This window comes from Elephantulus edwardii, unplaced genomic scaffold, assembly GCF_000299155.1.
Source record: "Elephantulus edwardii isolate Elephantulus edwardi_28Jun2011 unplaced genomic scaffold, EleEdw1.0 scaffold00053, whole genome shotgun sequence".
NCBI classification, from domain to species: Eukaryota; Metazoa; Chordata; class Mammalia; order Macroscelidea; family Macroscelididae; genus Elephantulus; species Elephantulus edwardii.
The window spans coordinates 6,131,984-6,153,420 of NW_006399803.1; the positions used below are offsets into that span (position 1 = coordinate 6,131,984).

Below are 21,437 nucleotides of genomic sequence, written 5' to 3' on the forward strand. Positions count from 1 at the left end.
TTTCATTTTGGAATTCCATTCATTCATTGTTGCACCCTTCTCCCCCCCACCCCATTTGCTCCTCTCCCTAAAAAACAAAAGAAAAACTCCCTCATTGGTACACAATCCACCCCGCACTTCCCCCAATCCCACCCCCAACCCCAAATATAATCCACATTTAATGGTTTTAAGCAATAATTTTCCTGTGTATAAAATGGTGATGACTATACTTTTTCGGCCTCCTTTATAACAATACTGAGGATGTAAATTGAGATAACTTCTTCATTTAATCACATCATTTGACTCACTAGTGTGTGACAGGAAATTTGGAAAGCAGCTATCTTGCCAACTGGTTGGAAGAGATCCATATTTGTTCTCATTCTCAAGAAAGGTGATCCAATGAAACGTGGACGTTATTGAATAATGTCATTAATATTGCATGCAAGCAAAACATTGTTGAAGATCAGCCCAAACCAGCTAGAAGAGTACATTGATAGAGAATGGCTGGAAGTTCAGGCTGTTTAGAGGCTGTGGCACCATGGATAAAATTACTGACATTAGATGGATCCTGCCTGAAAGCAGAGAATACCAGAAGAATATCTGTTTATGCTTTATTGACTATGAAGAGGCATTTGACTGTGTGGATCATAACAAACTATAGCTAATATTGAGAAGACTGGGAATCCCAGAATACCAATGTGTTCATATGAAACCTATACCTAGATGAAAAGGCAATTGTAAGGATAGAGCAAGAGAACACTATGGAGTTTAAAATCAGGGAAGGTGTGTGTCGGGGTTGTATGCATTCTCTGTACCTGTTCATTCTGTACGCTGAGCAAATTATTTGAGAAGCTGGACTCTAGGAAGAAAATGTGGCATCAGAATCAGAGGAAGATTCATCATTAACCTGTATTGCACAGATGAAACAACCTTGCTTTCTTAAAGTGAGGAAGACTTGAAGCACTTGCTATAGAAGATCAAAGACTGGAACCTTCAATATGAATTACATCTCAGCATCAAGAAAACTAAAGTTCTCACCACTATACTGATAGGCAAGATAATGACAAAGAGAAGATTGAAACTGTCAATGACTTCATCTTACTTAGATCCACAGTCAACACAGTTGGTACCAGCAGTCAGCAGAATAGGAGACATACTGCATTGTGAAAATCTGCAGTCAGGGAACTCTCCAAATTACTGAGGAGAAATGACAGTAATTTGAGGACTAAGATGCATCTGATTCAGACTAAAGCCTTTTGATTTATTTACTGTGCTGTTAAGAACTAGGCAATGAAAACGGATGACAGAAGAAGACTAATGCCTTTGAGTTTGATCTTAAAGAATACTGACTACCTCATGGACTACCCAAAGCACAAATAGATATGTCTTGGAGAAAGTGCAGCTGGTATGCTTTTTGAAGGCTAAAATGACAAAGTTTTGTCTCTCATATTTTGGGCATGTTTTTAGGAGAGGCTATTCCTTAAAAAGTATAAAAAAGAGGAAGGGTTGCATGGGAACAGCCATATCTTACCTTTTCCAACTTCACAAAGGGGAACTTTACCCATCAAAAATAACAAAAGCAATTCCCTTGAGGTTGGACATGACTCCCATGCTTCCATAACTGTTTCTACTCATCTCAGCACCAATCTTACTGTTTTACTGGATCCAAAATATGATGTGACAGCTCACAGATCACAGAGAACCATATTGGGGAAGTCAAAAGATTATAATGCAATTTAGTAGCATAATAAAGTTGGAACAGCTCCCAAAAAGTACTTGTAGTTGCTTCAGCCTTGAGACTTGCTGCTTTAGGTAGTTGTTGCAAAACTCTCAGTCTTGCCAGTTATGGTTCTCCCCTCACCCTAAGATGTTCAACAAACTTGGGCAAAGGCTCCTAGTTCTGGTTGCACAGAGGGTAGCATTCCCAAGGTCAGCTCTGTCTCATGTCAGGTTTCTGGTTCTCTGCTTTGGCCACTGCTGCTCTGCTGCTGTCAATATAGCTGGTACAAGACCCTCTAGGTCAAAAGGGCTCACACTACATGCTTGCTTCTTCTTTGCTGGTGGTGAGACTCGAATCTCCTGGAGTTTGCTCAGTTTAGTGATGAGACTAACCAGTTGCCTGTGTATAGGCTAACACACCCTTAACCACATGTTCCTGTCTATCCACATGGTAATGTCAAATTTAATGGCTTGGAAGGCACTTTGAACAATAAACCCTTAATGCCACAGAAAGGGACATCATTCTTGGAAGAGTGCCAGTACAAGAAAGGAAAACTCTCAGAGATGAATTGATACATTAACTGCAGCAGTGAGCTCAAGTGTGTCAGAGATGATGAGGATGAGACAGGAAAAGACAGGGTTCAGAACTGTTGTTCATAGGATTGCTATGAGTCGTACTTGACACCATGACACCTTACAACAACAATAACAAATATGCCAGATTTATTATAGATATTAAGAAAAGAGCAGTGACCATCATTGACAGGATGAAAATTTTGAGTTTTGTGGAGATTCAGGGGGCATGATTATCAATATAGATATAAATAGGTAAGCAGGATAATTATAAACATGAAGACTGAACTATGTGATAGAATTGGTAGTGGTTAGTTGGAAAAAATAGGGATACCTTTAGATTGCAGAGTTCTGCGTCCAAAATATTCTAGACAAAGGAGATAAAATATATGAAGGCTCTTCATCAGGAACACCTGGTTGGTACGTTCTAGTTTTAGTCATGATGGGCAAAGCCTGCTGACATAGCTGGAGAATGAAATGATTTAGGATTGGAGACTCAGGAGTCAGATCACACAGATTCTTGGAAATCAGTAAGAAATATTCAGTTTACTCTGAGTGTTAAAGGGAGTTATTATATGGGGGTTTTTTTCTTTATTATTTATTACTTATATTGTTATTTATTTTTGTTTTTACTATATCTCATTTGAACTAGAGTTGCCATAATTTCTAAATGAATTATGTTTCAAAATATAATCTAGACTAGTGAATCATGTATTAATTGTTGGAATGATTATCACTCACTTTTATACAATAGTTCATATACTTTGTTTCATTCAAGTACATTTTGTTTATACAAAAATTCCTGTACATTGTACAATCTGTAACTTCTGTTGATGGCATCAAAATGATAAGGAACTGACAACTGCTTGTGGAGATACAATAAAAATTGCCTCACAACTACCAACAAGAATCTCACATAATGTCAAGCAAGCAGCAGCCAGATTAAAACATTCTGATAAAACAAGCCTTCTCCTAAAAAAGCAGATCAGATTGGAGACTCAATGAACACACCAGGAATAGGAAGGCAGAAGAAATATATCCATGTGAAGGTTTTAGAAATGGTACTGAAAAAGGTTCATATTATGGGTGAAAGAGTTCGAACTTTAAGAACAAAAAGTGGAAAAAATCATTAACAGAGAAGATACAAACAAAACAGTGCTAGAAACAACAGAAAAGCATCAAAATATTACCAGGTTTTAAATGATGGAATGATGTGGTCTGGTTTTTATTGCTGGATGATGCATTGAAGGCCTAGAAAGAAACCTATATGAGAGAGCAGTTTGGAGACTAATCTGTTGAAGGTTCAATAGAGATAATTAGATGCATGCTGAATATATTTTAAAATTAGTGTACACTAGTGGGTATAGGATGTAGCAAGGGAAGGAGAGAGAAGAACCAAAGATGGCATCTGTGTTTTAGGTAGGAGCCACTGGATGGCTTGTTAGGTGCTGCTGAGTCAGTTTGAAACAATGATCCTGTGCATGACAAAACAAAACCCTGCTTGATCCTGCATCATCCTCATAATCACTGCTGTGTTTAAATCTATAGTTGTGCCAATCCACCTCATAAAGTATTCAAAACAAGTTGATAGAGATAGATAGATAGAGAGATAGATAAAAATTGGCCTGAAGAGTTTGAGTTTGCAACTACTGAAGATGGATAACATTTAAAAATGCTGAAAGGAGAACTACTTCTTAGAAAGTGGTCATTAAGAATTTTGTAGCATTGTAATGGGTGTCTTTTGAAATGATAGTACACTGAATGTAACAAATATACATCTTTCACCTAAAAATGGTTGAACTTAAAGGAGTATACACTAGTCTAACTTAGAGAAAGTTCTTATCCGACTTTCCCACCATCTTCTTACCCAGTTTGAGGCAGTTGTGACTTCTACCTCAGGTTGATATGGAAATATATATATTCTGAGCATATTCTTTATTTTGTGATGTTAAAGGAAAGTGGATATACGAAGACCATTCATCAGGCATTTGTAAGTCTGTATTTGGCAAAGATGTAAATTACAGCAATAATAATAGAAAACAGAAAATTGGCTGTGGTGACAGATTGATTTATGAGGAAAATGAAGAATCAGATACAACTCTGAAGTTTCAAATTGTATCATCGGGGGGGAAAATTTTCATCTCTTTGAAAGAAATTGGTAAATTCAGAAGAGAAATGGATTGGCTATAAAATACATAAACTCAATCTTAGGCATGTTTAGTTTAGTTGAGGGAGCTCTAGTAGTGTAGTCTGTAGGGGGTTGTGCTGCTAGACCAAAGGCCACACTCCTCATCCACTCCCTGCTCTGTGGAAGAAAGAGGAACTGTCTCCTTTCATGTACTTTAAAAACCAGCCTCTAAAAACCTCCTGGAGGGTCAGCTATGAGTTGGTTCTAACTTGATGGCAGTGTTTTTTTTTAATTTGAATTTGCAGTGGCAGCCATGGCAGCCACAAATTTGAGAATGATGATTAGACCTAGAACTGTAAATTTGAAACATTCCTATGGCTATGGAAACAAAATTGAGAATAAGACAGGAAGGCTGGCAAAAAACTCTAGCTACTTAGGCTGATTTAAAAGATAGGAAATAAGATTAGAAATATGAGATGACATGATAACCAACAAAATACACTGCTTTGAAAAAGAAGGTAAGGAAAATAAGGATGGGGGAAAGGATATTTAATTTGTGTTCATCAAGTTGTGCCAAGAAATCTGGAGGACAACCACCTGGCCAACTGACCGGAAGAAATCTATATTTGTTCCCATTCCAAAGAATGGTGCAGAGTGTGGAAATTATTGGACAACAAGATCCTGCTGAAGATTATCCAAAAACAACTGGAATAGCACATCAACAGAGAACTGCCAGGAGTGCAGGCTAGGTTTAGAAGAGGTCATGGTACTAGGGATTATTGTAGCTAATGTTAGATGGATCTTTGCTGAAAGCAGAGAGTACCAGAGGAATGTCTATCTGTGTTTCGTTGACTATGCAAAGGCATTTGACCATGTGGACCACAACAAACTGGCTAACTCTGAGAAGGATGGGATTCCTAGAACACTTGATTGTGCTTATGCGAAACCTACACTTGGAAAAGGAGGCAGTCGTCAAAAGAGTGCAACCCTGCATGATTCAAAATTTGGAAGGGTATACGCCAGGGATGTGTCCTGTCTTCATACCTTTTTAATTTATATGCAGAACAAATTATCCAGGAGGCTGGGCTCTATGAGGAGAAATACGGCATCAGGATTGGAGGAAGACTCATCAACAGTCTGTGTTAAGCAGATGACACAATCCTGCTTGCTGAAACTGAGGTGGACCTGAAGTGTTTGTTGCAGAAGGTCAAGGACTGCGACCTTAAATACGGATTTAGACGCAACATCAAGAAAACAAAGATTGTCAACATTGGGCCAATAGGCAGCATCGTGTTTGATAGTGAAGAGACTGAGATTGTAAACAGCTTTAGTTTGCTCAGCTGCCACAATCAATACTCTTGGCACTAGCTGCTAGGAAATGAAAAGTTGTACTATATTGGGACAGTCTGCTATCAATAGACCTCTCCAAAGTACTGAAGAGCACTGATGTCAGTCTGGAGACTAAGGTGCGCCTGATACAGGCCATGGACATTGCATTCACTTGTTATGCATCAGAGAGCTGGACAATGACTAGGGATGATAGAAGGAGAATTGATGCCATTGAGCTGTGGTGCTGGAGAAGAGTGTTGAATATACCATAGACTGCTAAGAAAATGAACAGGTTTGTCCTGTGGAGCGTTAAACCAGGTTGCTCCTTGGAGACAAGGATTCTGGAGCTTTGACATACTTTGGACATGTTGCAAGTAGGATATTTGGGAGGGTGGAGGGTGAAGGATCAGCACAGGAAAGGAAGACCCTCAATGAGATGGATTGATTCAGTGACGGGGGTAGCAGGGCTAGGTGTGTCAGAGACAATAAGATTGGCACAGGATAGAGCAGGGTTTAAGACTGTTGTACATAGGGCCCCTTGAGTCGTCGGAGACTCAACGACACATAACAACAGTCACAATTAGGAGAGTAGTGGTTAATATTAAGATTACTGATTCTAAAAGTAGAAGAGACAGAATTCATATTCTAGAGGAGTAAAGAGAAATGAGCTGTGGAATCATGAGGTCAGTTGTGTTGTCTTCTATTCTTAAATCTATATGCTGACCAAATTTTCAAGACACCTGACTTTATGAAGAGAAATGTGGCATCAGGATTGGAGGAAGACTCATCAACAACCTGCTTTATGCAGATGAAACAACCTTGCTGCTGAAAGCAAGGAACACTTGAAGCACCTACTGCAGAAGATCAAGTACTACAGCCTTCAATAAGGATTACACATTAACATCAAGAAAATAAAAGTTCTCACCACTGGGCCAGTAGACAACATCATAATAGATACTGGAGTTGTCAATGATTTCATCTCGTTTGGATTCACAATCAACACCTTTGGTACCAGCTAAAGAAATCAAAAGAAAAGTCGTATTAGGAAAATATACTAACAGAAATCTCTCTGCAATATTGGAGAGCAATATTGTCAGCTTAAAGACTATGGTGTGCCTGATCCAAGCCCTGGTCTTCTCAATTGCTTGTTTTGCATATGAAAGTTGGATAGTGGCTAAGGATGACAAAAGAAGAATCAATACCTTTTAGTTGTGGTGTTGGAGAAGAGTTCTTAATATATATACCATGAACTGCCAGAAGAATAAACTGGTCTGTATTGGAGAAAGTGAAATCAGAGCTCTCCTTGGAAGCAGAGAAGATGAAACTTTCTCTCATATACTTTGGGCATAATGTTGGGAGTGGCCAGGTCTTGGAGAAGAACATTATACCAGGGAAGGTGGAGGGTCAGCATAAGAGAGGAAGACCCTTGACAAGATGGATGTGCATAATCACTGTAGCAGTGGGCTCAAGTGTGTTGGGGATGGTGAGGATGGCATATGATAGTGCAGGTGTCAGATTCATTGTTCTTAGTGTCTGTATGAGTTGTGCTTTACTTGACTTCCATCACATAACAACAACAAACTCTTTAATGAAGATGAACTATGAAGAACAATGCAGAAAGTTAAGATTGTATCTTGAGGTAGCAGTACTGATTTTCTTGTCTGATTGTTGAGTCTCATGCACCTTTAAATTATTATTTTGTTTTTAAACTCCAAAACAAACAAACAAACAAACAAACCCCAAACACCTTTTTATAATACCTAGAGCCTTCTTGGCCTACTTGGTCAAAAGTTGAGCTGCTAACTTAATGGTAACGTCTCTGGCTTTTGAATATACCAGGAGCTTCTTGGTGGAGAGATGGGTAATCTCCCTCCAAGTGATTTATAGTCATTAAAACCTGCTGGGGGGTCAGCTATGAGTCTGATTCCATACCAATGAGTTTGCAATTTTTTAAATCTAATATCCTTCTCATTGATGCATGCATGTAGTCAATGTATAGTGTAGGATCATTTTTTGTTTAAGATACGGAAGATTCTTTGCTTTTTTAATGCATAGATAGGAAAGGATCAGAAAAGGATGAGTGAATGGCTGAAAAGTCAGAAAGGCTTGTCTTTAGAGTTGGTGGGGTTGATAGAAAGGAGAGAGACAGGTGTAGACCTAGGGAAGTCTTTTAATCTTGGTCTTTCAACTTTGGACCTAGGTTGTTGTTGAGTTTGTTAGTTTGGGCAAGTTACCTAACTTCTGCTTATAACTTCAGTAAATGTTTATTCACAGAAATAACTGAAGTAATGTGTGCCAAGTGTCTGCAATGGTACCTACCACACTTAGTAAATACTCAGAAAGTGTTAGTGCTCTTGGTGGTGATGATTATAGCAAAGGATGAGAGATTGACAGTTCATAAAAGGACAGGTGCTGTTGGTACTATTTAGGAAAATTGACTTTAAAGGATTGAAGGATTGTCATATTCATTATAAATATAAACAGTAGAATAGGAAATAAGTTTTATGATAAAATTTAGGAAGTATTAAATGTCGATAGTTGTAGACAGGCTTCAGGCCTTTTGTATAGGGTCATTGATGAGTCGTGCTCGACTCGAAAGCAATCAACAACAACATTAATTTTTTTAATGATAGGGCCAGATTGAAATAATTGAATGAAATGAGTACTACTTTTGTGATAAATTTAGTGTCTGAAATGACTTATTATCACTGGGATCAGCGCAGAGAATTCTTATAGCAGACTGTTAATAAATAGGTATTGGAATCGAGTTGGAAATGCCATGAAATGTGTTTTCATATGTATTTTTAATCAGGAGAAATTTATACATTTTGTTTTTCTTATTTGAAGATATAAGTTCATTGCCGAACGTTTATACAATACATTCTTACAAAACTATATAAATATCATCTGTAATCCTGCCTACTCAAAATATATTTATGTCATCTGTTCTCTGTTCTCCACTTCCCTGGTTAAACTTTCCACTTCAGTCAGACTAGCTGATTGCTATTCCCAGTATGTGTATCCTATATGAATACTAAGTTACGTGTTTTAATCTTTTTTATTTACACTTAAAACTCTATCCTAAACTTGAAGAACAGAATTATTATCATTTTCTGCATAGTATGTACATAATTGAATATAAACCAAATTGAGACTAGATACTTATATTTACTACAGGATCCAAAAAGTATATAGTTATGTGATGCTTATGTTGTACTAAAATGATAGAACTTCTTCTACAAAGTGAAAATTTGAAAACTGTTATGTGATAGGAAGGTACCTGCAAATTTAAGTTGTGTTTTACTAAATAATTTGAAATATTTAAATGGCTTTGAAGTTTTTTCCTAAATGAATTTTTAGAAAAATTTCTTTATGGTTGTTTTTCTTTAATCTTACGGTAATATTATTTTTGGCTTACCTGAAAGTATCCTAAGATTTTAAAAAATATGTAAATAGATTTCTACCTATTAAAAAGATATTAAATTAAATTAATATATTAATGCAAATATATAATAAGATATATATGTATATATATAAAGAGCAAAAATATAAGTAAAATAAAAATAATTTCTTACTTTTTTTGGGCAGTAATTCTTTAAATGAAAATACAGCTATACAACCACTTAAACTTATTAATACTAACAATGAGATCAATGTATGAGAGATCATGAAGTGGATACAGAACTAGATAATTCTTTGTTCTATAATGAGACAAATATTAAGTGATTAGCAATTTTTGTTATGTTTAATTACTACTACATTCACTTGAATGTGACTGTTTTTGAATAAGAGTTTAAGAAACTTAAAAAAAAAAAAGAAAGAAAATCATCTAGTCCTGTGGAAAAGAATGAGAACTCTGAACACTGGCAGCTTCTTCTGAGTAACAGTCATGTGGAATTGTGTAAACTTAGCAAGGCAATCCATCAGTCAACACTCTGCTATTTTAATTTGCTCAGCTCTGTTATTTTAGAATGAATGTAGGATAGCTGCTTATAATTGTGCTTTCTTTTATTTTTCAGTTTGCAGACAGTAGGTTGCATGCCTCCCCCTGTGTCTTCTGCAGTGATTTTAACCAAGGCAGTTGGTGGAAATGAGGTGAGTCATGGGGTTAATTTCATTCAAACATGGATGGATGCTGTGCTTCAATACCTATTTTAAACATAGAGGAGTGATGTGGCAGAAAACACATAACCACAACAGTTTGTGAAAAGAGCAGGTGTGCTCACATATAAAAATGATGATAAACTGGATGTTATTGAATGGAATTTAGGATTTAAAAAAAAACCCACAAGAGATGAATGAGGTAGCTATTCTCTTTGGTCAAAAAGCCCTACAACTGCATACTGATAAGGGCTTCTTTACGATAGTTTGTTTCTCCTTTCTGTCTGTATTTTCTGGTTCAAGAACTAATACCACTGAATGAGGGAAGACATAGGGGCTCTCAGTTAAATGAAATCATGGCATTAGGCCATTCTTGGCATTTTCTTTTAAGTTTTGTCCACTCTATCATTCTAATAGTTATGTCTTGAATACCTGCTGTATTTTTTAAAAAAAAATTATTGAAGTGTAATTGACATGTAGTTATGTACTGGCTGTGCACTGGGTGCTACTGTAACAGATTCTGAAAAGTGGTTAACTTTAAAAAACAGAAATCTATTATCTTGTAGTTCTGGAGGCTGAAAGTCCGAATCAGGGTTTCAGATGTGCGATTCCTTCCTTGTTGGCAGCCTCAGTGCTTCATGGTCTCCTTTGATCCTCACATGGCATTTTGTCTTCCCCTGTGTGTAGGAGCCTCTGTGTCTAATTTGCCCTTTTGTTATAATTTAGAGGTGATTAGATTTAGAACCTATGCTACTACTCTATTTTAATCTAATTAACATAACAAAAAGACCCTATTTCCAAGCAGGAGTACATTCACAGATACATGTTAGAACACACATTTTAGGGGGGCAGAAGTCATAACATCCAGCATCATAATCTTCACAGTCAAGGTAGTGAGTTTATCTATTTAACATATCCATCATCTCCCAATATTTTCTGATACTTCCTCCCTCCTGGCATTCCCAATACTCATCCCTTGCAGGTTACTGTTGATCTACTTTCTGTCACTATAGATTAGTTTGAATTTTCCAAAGTCTTATAAATGGAATCATACTGTACATACTTGATTTATTCCTGGCCTTTAAAAATGAACATAATTATTTTGAGACTCATTCATATTGTATATTAGTAGTTCATTCCTTTTTATTGCTGAATGACATTTATTGTAATGAATGCACTTTAGTTTGTTATCCATTCACCTACTGATAAACATTTGGACAGTTTCCTGTTTGGTGTTATAGAGAATAGAAAGTGCTATGAACGTTTGTATACACATATTTGATAGATATATGCTTTTATTTTTTCTTGGGACTCCCTAAGAGTGAGAAAACTGGAGAAGACCCTTATATTGGTAGATATATATCACTTTTACATGGCTTCTGAAATACACACTTGCTGCATTGTAACCAACTCTCAGCTGATCCTCCAGTGGGCTTTCAGGGGCAGTGTAGCACACAGGAAGAGATTTACCATCATTTATATTTAACTTCTTAAGAAATTATCCAACTGGTCGTTCCAATTCTTCTAGATTCTCATCAACACTTAATATTTTTTTAGTACTTTTAATTTCTGTTATGTGTGTGGTAGTATGTAATTGTGATTTTAATTTGCCTTTCCTTGTAACTAATGGTATCATATATTTTCATGTGCTTATGTGCTGTCCATTTTTTTTTTTTTTGGTGATACATCTGTTCAAAAAGAAATCTTTCTTTATTGAGTGGTTTGTTTTCTTATTGTGAACTTCAGTGATTTTATATATTCTGGATAAAAGTTCTTCAGATATATGCTTTAAATATTTTTCCCTAGCTTGTGATTCGGGAGCTCTAGTGGCCTAGTGGTAAGAGGCTGTGCTGCAATGCCAAAGGCATGCAGTGAAAATTCACCAACTGCTTCACTGAAAAAAGATTAGCAATCTCCTCCTGTGTGATTTACTGCCTCTGGAAACCTGCTAGAGGGTCAGCTATTTGTGGGTTCTGACTTGATGGCCCAGATTATATTCTGTTAGTGTCATTTGAAGAGTGGGATGGTAGTGGAGGCAAGTAAAAGGTGGTTGGATTCTAGATGTATGTGGTAGGTACATGGTATACTGATGAATTTGATACAGGGTATGAGAGAAATAGGGAGGCTTGGAGAATAGAGAGCTCCTTAGTGGTATAAGCTAGTAAGTGCTTGGCTACTGGCCAAAAAGGACGTAATTTGAGTTTGTGTAAAGGACTGGCAGTCTACTTATGAAAGACCACAGCTTTGAAAACCCTATAGTTTTCTACTCTATACATAAGGAGTTACTATGAGTCAGGACTGAGTATTTCAAAATTTCAGTGATTCTCCTACTTTTCAGGGAGTTGTGCTGTTAACCCAAACATTGCACCTTTCAAATAAACTAGCGGCTCCTTAGGAGAGAGACAGGCCTTCTGTGCTGTTTACAGCCTTGAAAAATCCAATGGATGGTCAACCATATGTCAGATCCAACTTGATGGCAATGAGTTTGAGTTTTGTTAAGTATCCCACTTAGCTATTGTGGCTATAACAGTAATAAGTAGGTGGCTTTAGAGAACAGATACTTTCTTACAGTTTGTTGTAATGAGCCATTGATCAAATTGCCTACAATTCCTAGGGACCCTATGAACAGCAGATCTGAACTTAGCCCTATACTGTGCTATCCTCACCATCTCCAGCACACATGTGAGCCCACTGTTGCAGTCACTATGTCAATCCATCTTGTTATGGGCCTTCTTCTCTTAAGCTGACCCACAACCTTTCCAAGCATGAAGTCATACTCCAAGAACTGACCCCCTTGGGAGGTTAGAACTCTAAATACAGGACTTCAGCTTTTCTCTATTTATTCAAGGGAAAGATCCTTATGTCAGGTTCTATAATTTCCTTAGTTCCTTCTCTACCTTTTTGTGTCTTATCTGTTCTTTGTATAATTCAAATGATTATACTTTTGTGATGACTGATATGGCCATGTTAACATAATGAAAGTATTTTCAAGTAAGATTGCATCCACAGAGATCATGGGTTAAAATTTCAACACATATTTTTGGAGCTCACAGTTCAATCCATAACAGCAACTAAGCACATAGATTGATTTCTTGTTGTCCACTGTGGATCAGTGAGGAGCTTTGTAGTCATTAAAGAAGCCTGACTGATGGAGACATATACTTCTCTCATATACACTCACTATCTCGACTTCATTGACTTAGAGTTATACCATCTGAATGGTAGACAGAGCATTTTCAGTTGCTAAGGCAGGTAAAGAGAGATTGGCAAATGGCCTTTCCACTGCTCAGACTGAGAGTGATACATGGTACTTCTGCTCATATTATATTGACTTCATCCTGTGGTGTCATTTGAATTCAGGGATCCCTAAGGAGAAGATAACTGGGTCTTGTGAACATTTGTAAAGCTAAAGATTTTTTGGGTTTTTTTTTAGGATGCTTATTAAATTTCTCAATGGAAATACCAATTAAAAAATTGAAGATATGAAAGCCTAGAATTTAAAGTGTACTATAGACTGGAGATATTAATTAGACAGTCACTGATGAATAAATGATATTTAAAGAAAAGATGCCACATTCCTCTTCATAGAGTCCAGCTTCTCGAATGATTTGCTCATCATACGATTGAATAGGAATGGAGAGAGAATACAACCCTGACACACACTTTATTCTTAATTTAGAACCCCTTGTGTTCCCTTGCTCTGTTCGCACAACAGCCTCCTGGTCTAGGTGTAGGTTTCTTATGAGGGTAAGTAAGTGCTCTGGGATTTCCGTTCTCCTCAATGTTTGTCATAATTTACTATGATCCACACAGTCAAATGCCTTTGCATAGTCATTAAAGGATAAACAGACATTCATCTGATATTCTTTACTTTTAGTCAGGATCCATCCAACAGCAGCAATGATTTCCCTAGTGCCTTAGCCTCTTCTCAAACCTACTCAACTTTTGGAACTTCATTATCTCTGCACTGTCCTAGCCGTTTTTGAATGATCTTCAGCTGTATTTTGCTTGCTTGTGATATTAATGATATTGCTTGATAGTTTCCACATTCTGTTGGATCACCTTTCCTGGGAATGGAAACATTCGAAGTATGGATCTCTCATTGGATCAATATCCTGAGCACCATAGAGCCATTCCAGTATGGCTTACATAAACAGCATATTAGCTGGAATATTCTACTGGGTTTTTAGAGGGAAAGAGGGACAGTTTCCCTTCACAGGGTAAAGAGATTCAGTAATCTCACTGCAGATTTTAACCCCTCCAACAAATTGGCTGTTCTCTTAAACATCAGCCCCTACCCCTACCCTCAGAACTCTTCCTTGCTTCTCTAGGTTCACTAGTATTCAGTGGCAATGTCTCACAGAACCAATAAATGGTTGCTAGGAGGGGCTGTTCCTTGGTGAGGGGCATCATGCTTGGAAAGGTGAAGAGCGAAGGAGAGGAAGAACCTCAATCAGGTGGATTGATATGATGACTGCCACAATAGTCTCTAAAGTGTCAGCAGGTGTGAGGATGGCACAGGATAAGAGAGAGTTCAGATCTGTCATGCACAGGGTCACTATGGGCAATACTTGATTCAATGACACCTAACAACAACAAAGAAAGAGCCTTATGGAATTGTTATTGTTGTTAAGTGCCACTGAGTTGTAGATGACTCATAGCGACCTTATGAATGAAAGACCTGAACATTTGTATAACTTTCATTGTTTCTCCATGTTCATGAAATTTCCTTAGGCAACCTATTTTGTAAGTGGATGTCACTCTTACTTCCAAGCTTGTTTTAATAGAGAAGCTCCACCAAACACTGTCCACCATGGATAACCATTATCTCATTTGACACATCAGTCACAGTGTTTAGCATCACAGCAACCACAAGTTACCTCTGTACAGACCAGTGCTATCCAAAAACAATTAAAACCAGGCATGAGGACCACAGATTAAAATCACCCACCTTTGGCTTGGTAGCATAACTTTCTATTCATTAGGTAAACAGAACTCTCTCTATGATGTTGTTAAGCTGAAGAAGAGATATTTAAAAAGGGGGAATTAAGATGTCAAAGTGATAAAGCCAAACCAGCAAAGAAGGTAGAGAAAGTATAGCTAGAGAGATAGAAGCAAAAACATTAAATTGTAGCAACCTGGATGTCAGGAATTCAGAAAGTCCTGTGAGTGAAGTGTTTGAAAGAGCAAGCTATAATCAAGTGTGTCAACTTCTGCTGACCTAAGTTGTGTAATTCCTGAGACTTTACCATTAGACTAGGCCATCTCAAAGTCACTGGTAACTTTGATCAGAATGCTTTTGTAGAATAGTGGGGAAAATAGCTTGTCTGGAGAAGTCTCAGGAAAAATGGGAAGATTGAAATCAGAAATAAGTGATAAACACTGTTTTGAGATTCCTTTTGATAAAGAGCGAGAGCAAGAAAAGCAGTACTTTGAGAGGAAGATCAGGCCAGAAATGTAGACATTATTGTATGTTTTTGTAATGATGGTCATGATTGTGGGTGAGAATAATAAAATTTCAGGAATCTGGACCTGAATGGATGAGCTTCAGTAGAAGCTGACTCATGTATCCACTCACTGTAGGAGAGAAGATAGAATAGAATATATATAGACACACACAGCAGACAGGTAAAGAGTATCTGTGTGGTGCAGATAGTTCGCACAAGCGACTGCTAGCTAACCGAGAGGTTACAGGCTTGAGTCTACCCAGAGGAACCTTGAGGAGAAGGCTGGTAATCTAATTTTGAGAAATGAGCCACTAAGGACCCTGTGGAGCACAGTTTTACTTTGACACACATTGGGTGACCATGATGGCAGTCACACGACTGTTGGTTTTTCAGATGGTTGGCAATCGTGAGCATTCTCCTTTTGAATTTGAGTTCTCTTCTGATGACTTATTTTCTCAGTGAAGTAGGAAACAAGATCAGCAATGGAGAGCTGTGAGTAAGTCAGACATGCTAGGTCTTTGAGAGAGAAGAAGATATGCAGATGTGATTTAGATTAACGCAAAGCTAAACCTTCTACCATTGATTGTTTCTCACTCCTAGTGACTCTGTGGGACAGAGTAAATTCATGAGGTTTCAGAGGCTGTAAAGCTTTGTGGAAGAACACTGCCAATTACTTCTTCCTCCCTTTCAGTAGTTGGTGGGTTTAGACGCTCACTTTTCGTTAGTCTTGCCTACCACTTTAACTATCATGTGATTAGAGTTCCTTTTATTTAGATACTATTGTCGACTTAGATGGATTGATACAGTGATTGTAATCATGGGCTCAAACATGTGAGAGATCATGAGGATAGCTCAGAATAGGGCACAGTGCAGATCTGTTCATAGGTTTTCAGTGAGTAATTGGAGTCTGATGGCACCTAACAACAACAACAACAACAACAACAACAACACTACTACTAGTGAAAGAGAGCACTATTGACTCCCTTACTGGTTGTATAGAAGACATTGATTTAAAGAATATAAAAGCCTTTGGCAGAAGTCCACAGTGTATTTTCTGGAAATTAGCATATAGCATTAGATTTTTTAAGTGTATTTACATATTCATTCCCCAAAAGATATTTAAATTCTTTACATTAATATTTCCTGTTAATAATGTTACGTTAGGATTAGCTCCTTTGTTTTTTTACAAGTGTTGACCTAATTCTTAAAATGCTTATGTTTTACATCTTCATGATCATCAAGCACTTTGGTAGAACCAAAGAAAAGATACTTTTATTATAAATTGAGCTTCAGGAATGAAGTTTTTAATATCTAATTTGATTCAACCCCTGATGCAAAATATGTGAGCTGTTTTATTATATCGTCAATTATGGGGAAACGTGATCTGCAAGTAAAGAAAAGCTCAAAACTGATTGCTTTTAGTTGGAACTGGTTCATAGCTCACCTTCCAGCAGGGTTTTCAGAGGCTGAAATTGCACAGGAGGAGATGTCCCATCTTTTCCCCACAAAATAGCTGGTAGAATTGAACTACTTGCCTTTGGGTTGGCAGTAGAATTCCTTAAAAGTAATTTTTTAAAAAAGTAATGCTTTAAGGAAATGAAATATAGGCTTTTCTTGAAATTAATGTAAGGGTAATCTTTTATATATTACAACAACAGCATATTAAGACCAAAATATTATAAAAAAATCTGAGAATGTGAACTAGATTTATTATTTGCAAATGTTGTTACTGTTGTTGTGCCTTCGAGTTGAGCATGACTCAAAGTCACCCTATGAACAAAAGGCCTGAAGTCCTTCTGCTTTGAGATGTCAAAGGCTGTAAATCTGAACAAGAGGTGTCTGCTTTACATTTTTCCTGTGGTGTGGGTGGTAAGTTTGAAGTACTTACTTTTCAGTTCACAACCTAACACACAGCCTGCTATGCTTTGGCAACCCTGTGGGGCAGTTACACTCTTTCCTACAGGATCCATATGAATTGGGATTTGATGGCAGTTGGTTTATTTTTTGATAGGTTATAGCTGACTATTTTTTTGCTTTTAAATTTTAGACTATTTTATTTAAACACTTGTTGATTGCCGTCAAGTTGATGATGACTCATAACAACCCTATGAACAAAAGGCCTGAAGCCTTTAAGTCATAGAGTTTCCAGAGGCATGTGGTTTAGGAAGTGGATGCCACTCCTGCTTCCAAACCTGAATCAACCTGGGAGCTGCACCAAACACTGCCCATGATAGGTAGCCATTATGGTGTTTGACACATCTATGGCCCAGTTGTTCAGCATCACAGCAACTCCAAGTTACTTTAGTATGGCAAATAGACAGACCCCTGCTGTACCACTTAAAAGAATGTTCATCCTAAAATCAATTAACATTTGGCCCAAGAGCCCTACTGCATTTTTTTAAATTCTGGTATGCTATAAACGTAACTATAAACCAGAGACCTCCAGTCCCTTTGGCAGATCTAATCAACTGATACTCACTTGTGGACGAAAATAAAACCAAAAAACACCAAATATTCCATTCATTACCCTCATCAAGATGTGAGAAGCCATCTTTCAGCATTAAGCCATTTCATTGGAGTCTCCAGTCTGTACACTTAGCCAAGCACTACATTCTTTTTTTTTTTTTTCCTTATTCATTCCAGTGCTTTGGAGTGTTCTGCTGACATGATCTGTTTGGTAGTGATGTTGGTGGTTGTGCGTGTGTGTATGAGTGTGTGTGTTTGAGTGTACAGTCCCTTTAAAAAAAAGAAATCAGACTCTTTTTTTTTTTTTTTATCTTCAGCAGAATTTTGCTTACTCGTAATAACAGTGATATTGTTGAATAATTTCCACACTCTGTCAGGCCACCCTTTTTTGGAATGGGAGCAAATATGGATCTCTTCCAGTAGTTGTCCTCCAGATTTCTTGGCACAACTTGGTGAGCATGCCTAGAGCAGCATTTGTCTGTTGAATTGTGTCAATTGTATTCCATTCATTCCTGAGCCCTTGCTTTTTTGCTAATTCCTTCAGAGCAACTTAAATTTCCTCCTTCATCACCATAGGCTCTTGATCATATGCTATTTCATGAAATTCTTCTGTGTCAGCCAATTCTTTTTGGTAAAGTGACTCTGTGTACGCCTCCATCTTCTTTTTTTTTTAAACTAGTTTATTTACAAAATTCAAATACATTGGTTTTCAGACCAGATTCTTCTAATTTCTCTCAACCCCCCACCCATCAATTTGTACAACCCCAAGATGAATCCCTCTCCACCCCTGCACATCTTCATCCCTCTGCTTCTACCCTCTCCCCTGCCCTGGATCCTCATACTCATTCTACAATAACGGTTTTATACAATATTTGCCCTGTGAGACTGATTTAGTTCACTCAGCATAATGCTCTCCAATTAGGTAATAATTTACAAAAACATTGCTCATGTGGGCTGCATAGTATTCCATTGTATAAATATACCATAATTTCTCAATTCATTCTATTGTGGTTGGACATTTGGGGTGTTTCCATGTTCTTGTGAGGGTGAATAACGCTGCTATGAACATTGGTGTACGAGTCTCCATTTGTGCCTCAGTTCTCATTTTCTCAGGGTATATTCCAAATAGTGGAATAGCAGGGTCAAATGGAATTTCTAATGGCTTTTTGAGGAAGTGCCAAACTGTTTTCTAGAATGGTTGTACCATTTTAAAATACCATTAACAATGTGTAAGAGTTCCTATCATGACCTCAAAAACTACTACACAGTAGTAGTAATCAAAACAGCATGGTACTGGTATAGTGACAGGAACATTGACTAGTGGAACAGAACTGAGACCGGTTTCCTCCATCTTCTTTTAATGTTTCTTGTGTCATTCAGTATTCTGCCCATACCATTCTAAGTTCTTCAGTTCCTCAGCTTAAGAAATGCCTTAATTGCTAAAACTGAGGAGGGCCTAAAGCACTTGCTGCAGCAGGTCAAGGACTGTAGTCTTCAATATGAATTGAAGCTTAACATCAAGAATACACAGATTCTCACCACTCGGCTAAATGGCAGTACTGTGCGAGATGGAGAAGAGATTGAGATTGTCAACAATTTCAGCTTACTTGGCTCCACAATCAACACTCTAAACACCAGCAGTCAAGAACTCAAAAGGTTCTATTCTTCAGCTGTTTCAATGCAATATATATTATTTATCCCCTGTTTTCCTCCATGTTAGTCCTTTTTTATAATAGTGGCATTATGCAGTATTTGTCCTTTTGTGACTGAGACATTTCGCTTAGCATAATGTCTTCCAGGTCTGCTTAAAAGAAATATCTGTGGACTTGGGGGAGAGGGATTGAATAACAATGAAAGTTTTTCTTTTTTTTTTTTCCCAAGGAGAAGAATGAATGGGGGGGTGGTAGAGTGGATAGGGAGAAAGGTGCAATAATGAATGACTGGAAACCCTAAGTCTCTGTAAACTTTCATTAAAATGAATTTTTTTTTTAAAGAAGAAATTAGATGGAAATAAATGGAGACCAATACATTGTTAACATGTTGCCACACACTTTTTTAAAATTAATTTATTTTTCATTTCTATGAACATCTACAGTTTTAAATTGATGACCGTGCTTAGAAACACATTTGCTGTCATTTGTAGCAATGTGTTAAGGATGCAAAAAAAATTAAAAAAAAAGGAATAGAAATATATGATTGGATATTGTTTACATGACAGTAGTCCAGAATAAGAACGGCATAGTAAAGTGGACTGGGTTTTGTACAACAATGAAAGATTTTTTTTTCCCCCAAGAGAAATGTGAACTGGGGTGGGGGGGGGTAGACAGAGAGGAAAATGTGCAACAATGAATGAATGGAAATCTAAGTTCTCTATAAAATTTCATTAAAATATCAATTAAAAAAGAAATAAAAAATTAATTGCATTGGGGAAGTTGGCTGTCAGAAATCTCTCCAAAGTGCTAAAGAGCAATGATGTCAATCTGGAGACTTAGGTACATGTTATTCAGGCCATAGCCTTTTCAATTATTTGCTGCACATCAGAGAGCTGGACAATGGCAGAAGAAGAATTAAGGCCTTTGAGTTGTGCTGTTGGAAAAGAGCACTGAACATACCATGGACTGCCAAAGAAACAAACAGATCTGTCCTCGAGAGGGTGAAACCAAGCTACTCCTTGGAGGCAAAGATTTTGAAGCTCCCTCTCACTTATGTTGGTCATGTTGCCACGAGGAACCTGTCCCTGGAGAAGGACGTCATGCTTGGAAGGGTGGAGGGACAGCATAGGAGAGGAAGACCCAAGAGGAGATGGTTTCACACAATAACTGAGGCAATGGAGGTAGATATGTCGGACACAGTTAAACTTGGCTCAAGATAGGGCAGGGTTCAGAACAATTTTATATAGAGGTTGCTATGAGTCACAGGCAATTCAGTGGCACACAACAACAACAACAACAACAACAACAACAACATCAGACTCAGCAACCCTTATTTTATTTATCTTCATATGAAAGACGATAGATAAACATGCTTGTTTTATTCTAATGTAGTAGATCTAGAATGCACTCTGTTTAATACTGTGTACATTTGTTCCATTTAAATTTCTGTTACTATTGTAAAATTCTGTGGTTTTTTTTTAAAAAAAAACACTATCTTTACAAAATTCTTGGAATGTTTTCAAATATTTGAGGAATTGTTATGTGAATAATTGTATCCACCTAATATGCAATATATGCTGAAAGAGTAAGTAAATTATGTTTGAGAAAGGTGACTTGTATGTCTTTCATGCTCTGGTTAACAGAGATATTTAGTATCTCTGTCACTGAAGCTAGTTGAATGTTAAAGCAAGGAATGTAGTTTAGGAAAAGATATATTACTTTTTTCTTAACGTGTGTTTTTTTTTTCCCCCCCAAGTGGAAAGAGGAAAGGACTCAACTCAAAGCCACAGTCTAAAAAGTAACTTCTGACTAAATTTGCAAAACTGTGTGACTTTGTAACGTTGTGGGAGTGGTAAGAGATTGTGCTGATAGAGGTATAAATTAGGAATTTACCCTGTTTATTCACTACTGCCTTTTGAGAAGCTTACATTTAATGTAAAATTACACTTATGAAATTCATTTCACATTGTTGTTGTTGTTATGTGCTGTCGAGTCATTTGCGACTCATAGCAACCCTATGTACAACAGCCCTAAACCCTGCTC

The 21,437-nt window shown here is 37.3% G+C and overlaps 1 protein-coding gene across 1 annotated transcript in view; it reads left to right on the forward strand.

Annotated features, from left to right (window-relative positions):
* The window catches only part of SLC10A7 (solute carrier family 10, member 7), a 395,560-nt gene that overhangs the window by 22,907 nt on the left and 351,216 nt on the right, over positions 1-21,437 (forward strand). The window contains exon 4 of the mRNA XM_006887000.1: positions 9,748-9,823. Within this exon, the coding sequence (XP_006887062.1) occupies positions 9,748-9,823 (76 nt within the window). The remainder of the gene's footprint in view (positions 1-9,747; positions 9,824-21,437) is intronic.